The sequence below is a fragment of the Alternaria arbusti genome (genome assembly GCF_024043155.1).
Source record: "Alternaria arbusti strain BMP 1465 chromosome Unknown scaffold_43, whole genome shotgun sequence".
Classification (NCBI taxonomy): Eukaryota; Fungi; Ascomycota; class Dothideomycetes; order Pleosporales; family Pleosporaceae; genus Alternaria; species Alternaria arbusti.
The window spans coordinates 1-14,481 of record NW_026249983.1 but is presented as its reverse complement, the minus strand read 5'-3'; the positions used below and the strand labels follow the sequence as shown (position 1 = coordinate 14,481).

The 14,481-nt window shown below is 50.2% G+C and overlaps 4 protein-coding genes across 4 annotated transcripts; 3 read left to right on the top strand and 1 right to left on the bottom strand.

Annotated features, from left to right (window-relative positions):
• Window positions 1-580: 580 nt before the first annotated feature.
• J4E86_011750 (uncharacterized protein) lies at window positions 581-3,598 on the top strand (the record flags this gene model as incomplete). The annotated part of the gene is made up of 2 exons (XM_051452240.1): window positions 581-1,346; window positions 1,578-3,598. 2 exons carry the CDS (start codon window positions 581-583, stop codon window positions 3,596-3,598), a joined length of 2,787 nt encoding a protein of 928 aa, XP_051296583.1.
• Window positions 3,599-4,308: 710 nt separating this feature from the next.
• J4E86_011749 (uncharacterized protein) lies at window positions 4,309-5,115 on the top strand (the record flags this gene model as incomplete). The annotated part of the gene is made up of 2 exons (XM_051452239.1): window positions 4,309-4,450; window positions 4,505-5,115. The coding sequence occupies 2 exons, from the start codon at window positions 4,309-4,311 to the stop codon at window positions 5,113-5,115; spliced, it is 753 nt and encodes a 250-aa protein (XP_051296582.1).
• Window positions 5,116-6,510: 1,395 nt separating this feature from the next.
• J4E86_011748 (uncharacterized protein) lies at window positions 6,511-7,931 on the bottom strand (the record flags this gene model as incomplete). Its single annotated transcript, XM_051452238.1, has 3 exons — window positions 6,511-6,792; window positions 7,178-7,614; window positions 7,703-7,931. The coding sequence occupies 3 exons, from the start codon at window positions 7,929-7,931 to the stop codon at window positions 6,511-6,513; spliced, it is 948 nt and encodes a 315-aa protein (XP_051296581.1).
• Window positions 7,932-9,065: 1,134 nt separating this feature from the next.
• On the top strand, window positions 9,066-10,024 carry J4E86_011747 (uncharacterized protein; the record flags this gene model as incomplete). Its single annotated transcript, XM_051452237.1, has 5 exons — window positions 9,066-9,089; window positions 9,139-9,198; window positions 9,257-9,719; window positions 9,784-9,911; window positions 9,959-10,024. The coding sequence occupies 5 exons, from the start codon at window positions 9,066-9,068 to the stop codon at window positions 10,022-10,024; spliced, it is 741 nt and encodes a 246-aa protein (XP_051296580.1).
• Window positions 10,025-14,481: the final 4,457 nt, after the last annotated feature.

The window sequence follows — 14,481 nt, the reverse complement described above, 5'->3', positions numbered from 1 at the left end:
CAAGCCTCACGCATTGCGCGTCTTCGTGCAGCACTGGATGAGGAAGAGTAGGGTGGAATGGACAAACGGTTTGTCTCAACACAATGGTGTGTTGTGATACGTCGTGTTGCTGCGGGCGGGCGTGCGGGCGTGATGAGGGCCGCCAAGGATTAGCGCGTAACGGGTTCGACCGCCCTTGCCCGAGCTTTCGCGCGCCGTCTCACCTCCTGCACTCCATCCACCACCTGTGCGCATTCCGATGCTGGCCGTGAGATGTCCGCATTTACCTAACCTGTTGCGGTATCAACCGACGGGAATTCTGACACTATGATCGGAAGACATCATTTTACACCAGCACCCGGCGACTTGTTCAAGTCTCCGGAATGATGCGTCGCGGTGGACAACCTTCGGAAACATTACAGTAATCAGCCCTCGAGATGGCTCAACGTCGGCAGAATCCCTGAAGTATGCGAAAAGTTTCCGTTCCTTTTGACCATCCTGTACATGTAGGGATGTATATATACGTATCACGAAGCCAAACCAAAGATGCGGCACGCGCATGAGTCTTGTCACTCTACAACTTCACCCTTCCCAACTTACCATGTCGTCGCAGAACCAGCAGCATGAAACAACCGTCTGGCTCTGGCCGACGGGCCTGTTCCCGCGCCGGATCATCTACTACCTCCGCGCAAAGAACATTACGTCCTCGATGCTTCACGAGAAGAACATACGTCTTATCCCCATCTTTCTTGACAAAGATGCGCCGACACCAGACCTCGTCCCCCACCCCGGCCTCGAAGCCCGTCCTACCGGAACCTCGGTGCCGGCACTGCGCATCACATACGCCGATGGCACAATCTTCTGGATATACGAGTCGAATGCGATAATGGAGTACTTCGAAGAAGTCTTCAGCGTGGACAATGGGTATCTGGACGTGAGGGGCGCAACCATCCAACAACGGGCTCGGACGAGAGACATCTTGAGCCTGCTGTCCGATGTCATCACTTGGAGCAACGTCGCGCTTGTACATTCGGATCCGAACACGTTGTCCTGGTCGGGCTTGACAGAGGGTGAGATGAGTGAGAGCGCGGCAAAGCATGCGCGTGGCAAGTTCCACATGCTCTTGTCGCGGTTGGAGGCTCGGATACAAGGAGACGTGGTTGGCAACAAGAGCGAAAGTTTGAGTGGTGATGGCGCAAACGTCACATTAGCGGACCTCTGCATCATGGCCCAGGTGGAGTATATGCAGGAGATGTATGGTCTCGATTGGGTGGCCGAACATGGGGTGTTAAGGGTCTGGTATGATAGGACTAAGGGACAGAATTGGGTTGCCAGTAAGAGTGCGCTGCAGGACGTTGAAAGAACGGGTGAGTGGACCAGGATACTTGACATGTGAGAGCGGCGGTATGTAGTTTAAAGATGCCCAGTCGAAGCTGTACTGCTCTCGGTCGAAAAACTGCTCTGTTCCGCTGTTCCGATGTCGTTGCGCGGCTTTCGAGGTGCAAGGGCTTGGGTCAGCCGCCAAGAACGAGCTTAAGCGGGGCGTCAATCCAGCCACTCCCGCGGCCATGCACACCGTCCCACCTACCATCTCGCAGCATGCACACCTATGGAACTTGACGCGCGACCGCCAGTCAGAACCACAGTCTTCCCAGAACCCGTCGATGAGAGCTCTATTCGTCTTCTCCGGTTCTCGCAGCCAGAAGATGGCGTCTTCGTTGGCAAGCTGCAGAAGTTCGCCATCGCCAGCGCCCCTCATTATTACACAGCCAGCTATGTGTGGGGCGAGCGCAAGTACAAAGGTGCAAAGATTAATCTGAAGACCGGAGGACTACCCATACTAAACAGCCTGGTACCATTTATTCACATGGTCACCCGCCATGGCGACTTCAAGACCACAGACTGGTGGTGGATTGACTCGCTGTGCATCAACTTGGATGATCCCAGCGAACGCGAGAAACAGGTGCGCATCATGGCAGACATCTACAAAAGAGCCAGGCGAGCAATAGTCTGGCTGGGTGAGGAGAAAGAAGACGGTAGCGACTGCACCGATGCCATCGACTTCATGCACTACCTGTCCACCTTGCAGATCGGGTTCAATGGGGACGACCTTGCCATGCGCAAGAAACTCGAGAACCCAGAGTTCACCGATAAGTGTGCCGCCGTCAGTAATCTTCTCGCCAGGCCGTGGTGGACAAGGGTCTGGACGTTACAAGAGTTTGTCTTGCCAAAGGAGGCGAAACTCTACTGTGGCGTGGATAGTATCAGTCGCGGAAGATTCAAAAGCGCCATCTATAGCATCTTCCTTTGCAGCACCATCAGCAAGGACTTTGAACACGAGCTTGTTCCGCGAAAGCTCTTTGATGGAGCCTTCAATCGCCGCCGCATTCATCAATGGCACACCAAGCCGGCCTCGATCGGCATCAACCTGATCGCCATCATGGCGTATCTGGGTAATCACTCCGCCACCGACAGTAGAGATCGCATTTACTCCGTGCTAGGTTTGATCACTGAACAAGACCGAGCGCTCATCGGACCTGCCGAATATACCACCAGTATTGCGCACCAATTTGCACGACTCGTTCGCTCTTTCTGGACCGTCCATCGGTCCCTGGATATCGTCTGCTTCGCGCATTTGTTCTGTCCTAACGCCGCAGTCAGCGACCCCGGTGTCGAAGATCCTGTGCCTACCTGGGCTCCGGACTGGAGGACGACAATCGACTTCGCTTCGCCTGTGCCGCTGATGGCAAGCCAAAGTGCGTGTGAGCACATTGGAAACTTCAGACCGCTACGATCAACACGCTGGAAATCAATCTACGATGCTCCTGGAGAGACACTGAGGAAAGAAGCAGATGTTTCATTTTCCGAGGACTTGAAGGAACTCCACTGCAACGGTGTCGTGTTGGACACTATTCACGGGCTCGGCGGGCTTGACGAGCGCGAATTGCGATGCGAGAGCTTTGTCTGCCGCGAGGCCGGTCATGACTTGATGCAGTCGCAAGAATACCAGCATAGTGCTTCGCGAGTCGCAAAGCAGCCTGCTGAGTGGCTTGAAGCTATAGCGCGGTCCTTGGTTATCGACCGTCGAGACAAATACCTCTGCTTCCAGGCGCCATCGCACTACATCAGCGACTTCCTCTTCCTCTGTCATGCCTGTGTTGACGGCGATCCTGTCGACTGGAGCTTTGCAACATGGTTTGAGCGCAACCGTCATGTGATGTTCGGCAACATGTCGCTCGAAGACATAGTCCGACAGATACCCACCAAATTTTCTTCACCTGCCCCAACACTGCATCGGCCACCGTCGCATCCCGTACATCAGATGAACGACAAGCTCGATACCTTTCTCTCACGCTTCCACGATACTGTGCGGAAGAAAGCGCGCCGGCTGATGGTCACCGAACAAGGCTACGTTGGCATGGCGCCGTGTCGCGCAAGGCCGGGCGATGTCGTGGCTATCTTGTTCGGATGCAGCATCCCGCTTGTCCTGCGGAAAGTGGCGTTGCAAGCTGCGTGGCAGGTTGTCGGTGAGGGCTTTGTACATGGCCAAATGAATGGCGAGATCGCAGACGAGCTGAAGAGCGGGACGCTCAACGTACGTCGGTTGAGGCTAGTCTGAGTCGTTGCAGCTTTTTCTCACGCGCATGATATGTCGGTAGAAGAAGGAGCTCAGCGAGCGGTACAGCGCATGCAAGGTAATCGGTGCCTCTGCTGTAGCTCAGCCTTCTGGTCCAACTTCAGCCTTGTCAGTGTTGGTGCACCTATTGCCAACCCAGATGACCCGAAACATCTCACCATCAGGATACTTCGAGCGCAACCCATCATGTCGCTAAAGCTCATATCCTTCTATATTCTCTTGCTTTCAAGACTTGCGACGACGCTGCAACTCTTCTAGACTTCGTCCAGGGCTCGCGACTTTCTTTCCCGCACCAGGCTGTCCGCCAATCGACAACACTGCGATAGAGAATTCCACTTCCCGCAGCTATTGACGAAGTGTCGTATCACAGGTCACATGGCCATTTCATTGCGCCTGACAGTCATTTTATTCGTTGCGCGAAGTGAAAATAGTTCCTGGGCATCAAGCGTGTGTCGATCGGGGGCCATTTCGCTGTATGATACCACAGCTTTGCGCCACTTCGCATCGTGATTCGCAATAGTCGGCCCAGGCTGCTGTTAGCGTACGAGAAACCGAAGATAGGTTTGCTGCGCGTAAGTATAAAGGTATGCCCCTTGCACTTGCTGACGGCTGCCCGCTTGCCCTGCCTGCTTCAGCTCTAGATCGCGACACTTTGCCTCGTACCGGAAGATCCGCACAAAAACTTCTCCGACATGTCTGGAGACTTCTACTATCCGATCGTTCCACTCTATGTCAATGTCAATGACAAGGTGGAGGTGTCGTGGTGGTCAACATTTGCCGAGCGACTGCAGTTCTGGTGCTATGAGAACGACAACAACCCAGATCTAGGTTACAGTGCGGCCCTCACAACATATCTTCAAGATCATGTTTGACCTGACGAGATGTTAGTATACGAGTACGACATTCCGCAGAATGGCACGCAAGATCTGTCGCTGCCAATGCTGGAGCAGGACGTGAAAGATTGGAGCGAGCCTGTCGAGTGCGGTATCAAGTTCTATGAGAGAGGTGGAACCACGACTATCTACGCCTCTTCAGTCACCATAAGCTCCGTTGCAACTCAGCCCGCATCGATCTTTGCTTTGTCGTCGACCGTCACGTATGAGCGGACCACGACAAGCGCGCCGGCCTCGGGCACCGCATCAACCCCCGCCAACACAGGCAATACAGCACCGCCAACCGTGACGCCCACCAGCCCAGTCGTCACCACAACCTCGAGCGACAGTGCTGGTCTGTCCACAGGAGCGAAGGCTGGCATCGGCGCCGGTATTGGTGTTTCCGCGTTGCTTGTCGCGGCGGCTGCATACCTGTTCTACCGCAACCATCGCAAGCTAAAAGATCTCAACGCACGACTTAGCTACCAATCTCAGGCCGAACAATTCAACAAGCCTCCGGGTGTTGCGGTCGCGCCTCATGGAAGCAATGGATACGAGAGGCCGTACAGCGAGGCTACAATGTCGCAGGTTCATTCTTCGCCGCAGGTACCGGTGCAGCTTTCCTAGACGTGCGCTTAGGGTTTAACGGCTGCTAGTATTGCGCGTCGCATTCGCAGGGTCTCTTGACTAGTTCTGTGTTATAATACTACCCTGTTGTCGTTCGTTCAATTGCTCCGCTTGCACATCCCTCATGGTCATGACTACACAATGGAAGCGGAAAGTGTAGTCAGTTCGACTGGGAATGCCTCTCACCACTCTTCAGACGCGTGTGTGAACCCCACACGATGCGACAGCAGCCCTGGTCAACCACCATCTCCGACTCTCCAACCCCCGCAACGCGCGTGCCCAAGGTTTCTCTCAAAAAGACTCGGGCTCGAGCGTGAAGCCCAGAAGCCATGTCTGGATTGCTGTGCTTCTGAAGCCCGCCAATTAGCGATGATGCCAAGTGTATGGCGCAGCCCATGTGTGAGGTGGCACCACCCGCGTTTTCGGCTACGGCTCAGCCTCGCAGAAGCAATCTTGAGCTCCCCTCAACAACGAACGCCCAAAATGACTCTTGCGCCAATCCACCTGGACTCACGATGTGACGAAACTCGGTATCATAGATCAACGGCGTATGCCAGCTTGACGATGCGCGAAACCGCCCCAACTTCTACCACCGTGCCCAGGCCTGCGGCGTAATGTTCCACATCGTGCTGCATCGTGGACCCACTCCACATAATGGCAACGACAGAACATGGCATGTCAGTTGCTTGTGGCTTCAACATGGCGTCGCTCTCCTTTCGTAATCGCGAAAAACAAACTCCCTTGTACATTCGTTAGTATGCTGAATGGGGGCCATTTCGCTACACTGCGCTCTCAGCCTCACACCACTTCGCCTCGGGATTCGCGCGCTATCGTTCGAGGCTGCAAAAGACTTGCTGGCAATAAAGCTAGATATATGCGAGATAGAGATAGGCGGATCGCAGGCTTCTACAAAGCTGCTGCTGCAGCTGCTGCACTGGCGTACAACAACCTTTCCGTTCGACTCTCCACTTTCTCTATCTCTACCCTTCGTTCAGCTTGCAACGCCGACAGCGTCTGGATATGTCAGGCGCCTTCAACTATCCGCGCGAGGAGCATCATGTGGTCCTCAATGTCGATGACTCAGTGAATGTAGACTGGTGGTCGACCTTTGCGAATACCCTCATGATCCAATGCTATGAACGAGGCGACATCGAAGCAGGGCAGGGAGAAAGTGCGATCCATCACAGCCTCTCTTATCATCGCAACTTCGCTAACATTGAATCCAGCCTTCAGCTTAGATATCAATCAGAACGGAACCAAAGAATGGTCGCCAATCTACCTGTCCCGACAATTTGATGACTGGTCTCTTCCCGCAGGGTGCATACTTTCGATCGAAGAAGCGGGCGCCGGTAATATCGGGGGTGCCACGATAGGCGTTACCTCCGCCACCTCTTCTCAAGCCGCATCGATATTCGCGTTGTCTTCGACTGTAGCGTTGAACCCCGAAACATCATCTTCGCCAACGCCAATGCCAATGCCGATGTCATCTACGACCGCAATCTCGAGCCCTGCTAGCACAGTACCATCGATCCCGTCGACACCCACGCCCACAGGGCCGACCGATGCTACCGCAGCAGGTGTAAATAGCGGCGGCGGCCTATCGACTGGCGCCAAGGCTGGTATCGGTGCTGGTGTCGCGGTGGGCGCACTGTTTGTCGCAGCAGCGGCATTCTTATTCTACCGTAACCGTCGCAAGACGAAGGACATGAATACCAGGATGAGTTATCAACCCGAAGCTGAAGCGCAGCAGTACGAGAAGCCACCTGGTGTTGCAGTGGCGCATCACGCAGGTGACCGGGATACAAAGTCATACAACAACACCCCAACTTGGTCGCAGGAACTTCCATCGCCGCATGTGCCGCCGTCGGAGCTTGCGGCTACTCGATGACCATGCGAAGCTTTGGAGTACAACAAGGAGGAATGTATTTGATCTGCTATACGACGGCATTATGGAACTACTGAGTTGCGGGACGAAGAATGAGAAGGGCAAATAGAAGAACATACCACACACGCTCGCGTTACAATCTCAATAGTACCGATAGACTCGATACGTATCACTCACCAGATCAATGGCATGCTCTCGGCCCTGCGCCTTAATCTCAGCCTCCAACTGAGTCGCTCTGAGCTTCTGCTGCGCGTTCATATTGCAACGCTGTGTCGCTTGATCCATGCGCTGCTGTACCTCGATTGGTCGACATGGAGGAAAGACGTATCGCGGTAAGGGCCCACGCTCCGGCCAGACATTGTAAACCCGCAGCGCGTTATTCAACCCAGGGACCACAAAGATGCCGTCGGGATGCGCCGCGCAACTGAATCCAATCCAATCTGTGAATCCGGCCAAGCTGAGCAGAGGCATACCGCCGTATGGTAGCTGCGGCGCGCCCGGATTGCGCGTCACGACCTTGTGGTCGAAGAAGAAGCCTTCCATCACGTTTTTGAACTCATAGTCTGCCATGTCTTCTTTCGCGAACATGCCGCCATGGGTAAGACTTCTCTTCCCTACCGTCAAAACACGGGAGAGTCAGCAGACGTTCTTGCGCAACCTGCGTACAGTGAACTGTTCGCCCGCGCGTAGCAGAGTACTTACAAATGTTGTCAGGATCCGGGCAGCGCGATACCTCTGCGAAACTCGAGAATGCCTCTGGCGTTATGTACCCGGTGCCTCTGGGATCAAGCTTCGCGAAGAACTGCTTCATCAACGCCTCGAACGCGGGTGTGGGCGATCCGTTCGTGTAGAACATGTGTTCGGTCCAGCCTGATGGTGGAGGCACCGGCTTCTGAGGCCGGGGAGGGAGCGCCGGTGGAGCGCCGGACATCGCGAGTGAGTGACAATGGCGCGCGAAGTGGGTGTCGCTGCGCGTTTGTCGCGCGACAGCGATGCGTTCCTGATGCGATACAAGGTGCCGCTGCCACGAGCCCCAAAGTCGAGGATGATCTTGCGGTTGAGCGAGGAAGAGGAGAAAGGCGGGGCAGGACAGCTGCCAGCATTGCCAAAACACGATGTTCAGCTGAAAAGCCCTTCCTGATTACGCGCCTGGCAAGCGAGTGGCGCATCTCGTCAACTTCCAGGGCGAGCGAACCCGTCCACGAGTCACTGTTCTGATCCATGGAAAGTATTGCGTGAATGTTTGAGGTTTCTTGCCTGACAACACGAGCCCGACACCACCCAAAGCCGAAGGAACTTTGTTGTAACAGAAGGGGAGGTGGTGAGTCTTCGATTGGTCGGCATGCGGCAGCTCGCTTGGCCGCTGTCAAACCTGGGCAAAGCCCTTGGCGCCGGAGACTTACGATACACAACCTCCTCCACCTCGACACGACAATGTAGAGATCGTCTTCTAAGGGTTCTCACGGCAAAGCTGCCATGTTTGCGACCTGCTTGACGGATCGCTGTGGCTGAACGCCACGGGAAACATATTCGCTCACGTTCCGCAAACGTGCTCAAATCCGCGCAGGCAGCACTGTCGTGATGCTGAATGTAAGCCTTCCGCACGAGCACTCTTTTACGCCCGGCGAGGGAGTTCCTGCAGGTTCTTACCCTCGTTCGCTTCAATTGAGCGGAATCTTCGTCCCGTCTCCTCTTCCCTTTCTTCGGCTTGTCTGCCGCGCCCGCCTAGACTCAAAGGATCATGGCGGCTAGGTCGAGACTGGAGATGGCGCTGTTGTGGAATAGATGTAGCGAAGTGACGACACGCCTGTGCGCAGCGAGCGCGAGGATATAAGAACTCTTTCGCAGTACCTTGTTCGCCACGTGCTCGGCAGGTGTTGAGAATCGGAGGTTACTCAGTATCACAAACGCCGACTGTCTCTTAGCTCGTTCGCAGGACTCACGATACATCATGAATCTCAGATTCTTTGGACAGGTTGTGGCGCTCGCCTCCTGTTTGCTGCCCTCGGCGGTGTGTCAAGCAGGAAACAGCTCATCGCCCGTCTTCACACCCGAGCTCAACACCATGCGTACCCTCTCCGTCGGATTCGTACGTATATCTTCGTAAGTCATAGACCTCATGCGCTTACCGTTTCCAGGTCATCTTTCCCGGGTTTGAGCTCCTGGATGTTTTTGGCCCCATGGAGATGCTGACCATTGTATGAACCCAACGATACTCACAGTCCTCGTGTCTCAGCGCTGACAGCGTCCATGTAGCTCTCGGCCTTCAACAAGATGACCCTCTCCGTCATCGCCGAAGAGACTGGCCTTGTGCCCGCTGGCATGCAGCCATACGGCCCTGACGACTACAGCATGCCGCCAACCGACTTCGGACACGTCATCGCGCCTCGTGTAGAAGCAACCCACAACTTCAAGAACGCGCCGGCGCTCGATATCCTCTTCGTTCCCGGTGGGCTCGGCGTTGTGACCCTAGACCAAAACAACGACACTGGGGTGGCTGACTTTGTTAAGATGCGCCTCGCTTCGCTCGAGTACCTGGTCGGCGTAAGCTTCGGCGTAGCGACGCTTGCGAGCGCTGGTGTGCTCGACGGCAAGAAGGCGACAACGAACAAGTCTGGGTGGGCGTGGATAACGGAGCGCGGACCGAACGTGACGTGGGTGCCGCAAGCGCGCTGGGTCGAGGACGGTACTATCTGGACTACGTCGGGAACCGCGTCAAGTATGTGCAATCGGAAGGACCGCATCGCGGAGGCGTCGACGGCGCGATTACTGACATGACAAAGGTCTCGATGCGACATACGCCCTCTTGAGCAGATTCTACGGCGCGCAACCGCTCAACTACCTGCTCAACGTAATTGAGTATGCGCCGCACCTGGACTCTACCTGGGACCCGTACGCGACGACTTTTAATGTGAGTAGCTTCGATGAAGAGAGAGGCTGCGCTGACGAGAGTTTAAGGTCTCCGGTTCGCACAACTCGTCCTGGCAGAGTTGCGTGAACTCTGTCCCGATGCCTATGCGATAAGCAAGTATGTCGGGGAGTGTTTGTGTTCGCGTCGCGTTCGCGAGAGTTCGACACAGTCGCGACGCGTTCGCAAGAGTTTGTTAGAGTCGCGACAATGTGTTAAGGTTAAGACGATGTATTAGAGACGCGGTGCTCGAGTTTCGCGCGATTACGTGAATGTTAGTTACGCGCACTATAGAATAGTTATTAGAAGTAGATTAGATCTAACTATATTAGATTTGCGACTTTTGCTGTTAAATCCTGTAAAATTTAGTCTATGCGCCTAAACATTCTAGCACTAGCCTTATAGCTTAAGCTAACTCTAGAAGTGTAATTAACACTATAAGCTAACTCTAGAAGCGCGTTTAAATCTATAAGCGTACCTAGAAAGTGCGCTTAATAGCGTAAGCTAACTCTAGAAAGACGCTTAACACTATAAGCTAACTCTAGAAGAACGTCTAATACTATAAGCTAACCTTAGAAGCACGCTTAACACTATAAGCTAACTCTAAAAGTATGCTTAACAGCGTAAGCATTATAACTTCTTAGCTTATTTTCTACTACCTTATAGATAGAAACTATGCTCTTAGATTATAACTATATTCTTAGAATAAACTTCTAACGTCTTATACCTATAAATTCCTAGGTATTACTAAGTAAAGTTCTAACGTTGTGTGCGTACAAATTTCTAAGTATTACTAGGTATTCTCTACCTCTTACGCCTATACGAACCTATCTATTTATATACGTAAATTAACAGAATTTTAATAGTAAAGTATACCTAGAATTACCTATTCTACTCTAGAGGACGTGCTTAGAGCTACTAGCTCTAACTAATATAAGGCAACGAGGATACGTATTCTCGCGCTAAACTAGGCTAAGCGTTAGGGCTCGCTAACCTAGAACAGCGGAATCTAAGGGTATCCTCGTTTAGTATTCTCGCGGGCATTACTATTTAAATTCTATTATTTTTACACTACAGATTAACTTTTTACTATTAGAATATATCTTTTAGGTAACAACACTAATAATTATCTACTATTACGCGTTATATTAAGCTGCGGAAAATATAGAGTTTTTATAGGTCGCGCAACTGCCTAACGCGCTAGCTGCCTAAGAAATATTAACTACTATAATAACCGCGCGCTACCTGCATAACCTGCCTATATTACTTAACGCGATTAAGAATATAATATGCTATCTATATAAGTACAGGACGCTTATCTATAAGCAGTACGCAACTACGCTATAGAATCTTAATACGTATCTACGTTAACATTACAGTATTAGCAGCTAGCTATAGCAGTAGGTTATCGCAAGTTACAACAATCGCGAATAGATTCGTAACCCGCAAGAGATTTAGCTACCTGCACTACTAGGCCTACTAATTATAGAGCTTAGTGCACCGCTAGACAGCTTTTAGTGTATAGAGAATAAGTGCGAATATATTACTATTAATATTAATAAGTTATAGATATATTAGAAGAGTGTATATAAGCTACTATAGAATAAGAAGGATAACACTACGTATAAAAAGGTTAAAGTGCAGACATTTTTTTAAGGAAGAGCGCTACGGTAATACTTTGTTATTTATAATAAAGAGAACAGCGAGCTATCTGTTCTAGGCGAGGTAGCTAAGATTATATAGGCGCAACTAGGGTAATAGAAGGAGACGAAGAAGATAGAAGAGAAGAAAGCGTAGGTTATAGAGGCAGAAGTAGTAAAAACTAATAAAACAGGCTAGTTTAAGCAGACAGGCTAGCTAGAGCATCTTGCGAACTAGAACTAAAAGCATCTTGCGCATTAGATCTAGCTACCCGACCGTAGTAAGGTAAAGCTATAGTAGGTAGCGAAGTTAGTAGAGCTACTACTTAAGAGGAGTGTTAAGGGCTTATTAATACTAGCGCGAGAGTTACGACAATAGGTATAGAGCGCAAAGATATTAGAGGCAGATATGCGGCCGTTAGCTTAACTGCAGAACCTAGAGAGTTAGGCAACGTACGTAAGCTATATAGTGAAGTTTGTGTGCTACTTACTGCGTATACTTGCTAACGAAGAGCGCAGGATTGCCTAGTTCCGACAGAGTAGTGTAGACGATAGTAATAGCGATGCACCTAACAGCGATGCGGCAGAGGATTGTAATACTACTTCTTCTAGGTCTAGTAGATCTAGAAGTGAAGCTAATAGTAATAGCTGCCCGCGCTGTTAAGCGCGCTGGAAAAAGGAACCTAACTTTATAAAGGATGCCCGCGAGCTCTTCTGCTAGTAAGAAGAGCAGAAGAGGCTAGCGATTACGTTATAGAATATGTTAGATAGGGCCAACACAGAGGCTTAGGTAGATGCATTGCTTAACGTGCTTGCATCGTTTATCTTTTAGTCTATTAGTAACAACTTATTCTGCAGTAGATTACTATATTTTCTCGCTATACTAGGTATTAATAGCGAGATAGATCGTCTGCGTACAGCGAAACACTATTTGTATATGCTTACTAGCATAGTATACTGCGTGCGTGTGCTTACTATAGAAAAGCTGCTTCCTACTGCATAGCGCGACGAAGAAACAGATAAGAACTGCGATCGCTTTCTAGCAAAGAGACAGAAGTTTCTCGCTAATAGGTCGTATAGTCCGATAAGCGAAATAATTAGCTTACTCGCGTACGGTAAGTTAGTTATATTAGCCGCTAGCAACTTAGGTAATATATACTAGTCTAAGGATAAGAGGATCTTTTATCTAAACGGTTGCCTTATCTATATTAGCCGCTTCTATTAGATAGCCTAAGATATAGTAGCTAAGGCGGAGCGTATGCTTTAGCAAGAGCTTCTCTAGGTAGCTTAGGCAAGCGAGCGCTTTACTATTTCGCTTAATTAGGTTACGGATAATATTACGTTTACACAACGCGGCGAGTCTTTTATTACTCGCTGCGATAATAGGCTTAATAATAGGCTTACGTAGATGCTAATATAGGCTCGAGAGAGAGGACTAGGTTAGAGGATGCAGTCGAGTACTAGTATATAGAGCTAGTAGCGGGTAAAGCAGTATTTATGTTAGGTTAACCGCTTTTTAGAGCTATTGCTTGTCTATATATATATAACTTTAGGGCAGCCGGGCAGAGGGTCTAAGGTTACAATAATATAGTATTAGAATAGCGTGTTGCAGGACTATAATATCTTTGTTATAGATAGGTAGATTATAATAGTAGTCTGCTATTATAAGTCGTAGTCGCAGTAGAACAAACTAAAGATTATGCCGCGCTTTCTGCTGCTGCGGGTTAGGTAGATGTTAGCAGTGTACTTAGCGTACTTGTAGCTGTTTTAAGAGTATCTTATAGTAGAGGTGCTAGAGGGTAGCTTCTGTAACTACGTATAGAGCGATAAGTAAGAACTGTAGAAGACTGATTAATTAACGCGCTTGCTAAAGCGGGAGATAGGCAAGCGTCTTAGAGTAGAGTTATATACGCTTAACTACTAATATATAGTAGTTAGAATTAGACGTAAGATAGTAGGCGAGACGTTTAGTAAAGGGTATTAGAACAAAGTAGGGGAAGTAGAGGAGGTAGAGATAGATAAGGAGGAGGAGAGCGCGTTAGAGCTATAGAACTCGCGGATAATAATAATAGGCGTTAGCAACTATAGCGTGCAGTTAGATATTATTAAGCATCTAAGCGTGCGTTTAATAGAGACGTTCCGGCCGCTAAGCACGAGGTAGCATTAGTTTCTTAGGTTAGTAGAAGAAGATAAGAGATAGAGTATATAGATAGGCGAAAGTATTGCAGATAAGATAAGAAAGAGGCAATAATAAGAGGAGAATAGAGTAGAAGAGCAAGAGAGGATAGCTTTAGTAGTTAGCATGCGTAAAGAGGAGGTTTGCAGAGCTATGCAGTAGGTGCTTAGATAAGAAGAGGTTAGCTTCTAGTTAGTGCAGCAGGAGTAGGCAATATACGCTGTACTAGATAGATAGACGCTGCTTGTTATAGTGCTTCTGATAAGTAGAGAGAAGAGCTTACTTTTTACTATACTAGTATTATTAGAGGCTAGTAGGGTTACCGTAGTAGTAGTGCTATACTAGGCGCTAATTAAGAATCTAGTGCAGCAGATCTAGAACTGCGGGGTAGACTGTATAGAGTAGAAGCATAGTAAGATAAACCTAGCAGCTGTTGTTGTAGTAAGTGTAGACGTAGCAAGAGACGTAGTAAGCAGCAGCAACTTTCTTAGCTATGCTAGCATACTTAGCAGCAAGAGGCTACTACGGCGGGTAGTAGTAGATAAGTATTATCTTATATTTATATTAAGCGACTAGCGACCGAAGCTAGTAAAGCTGAAGAGTCTGCGGTTGCTACCGTGCCTAATAGTACTTCTATTAGAGTTAACTCCGTTGCGTGCAAGGCGACGTTGCGTGCAACACTAGGACACCCTATTACCCTATTGTAGCTCCCGGAGCCACAGCTTTTCACGTCCTACCGCAAGGTACACAGGTCTTG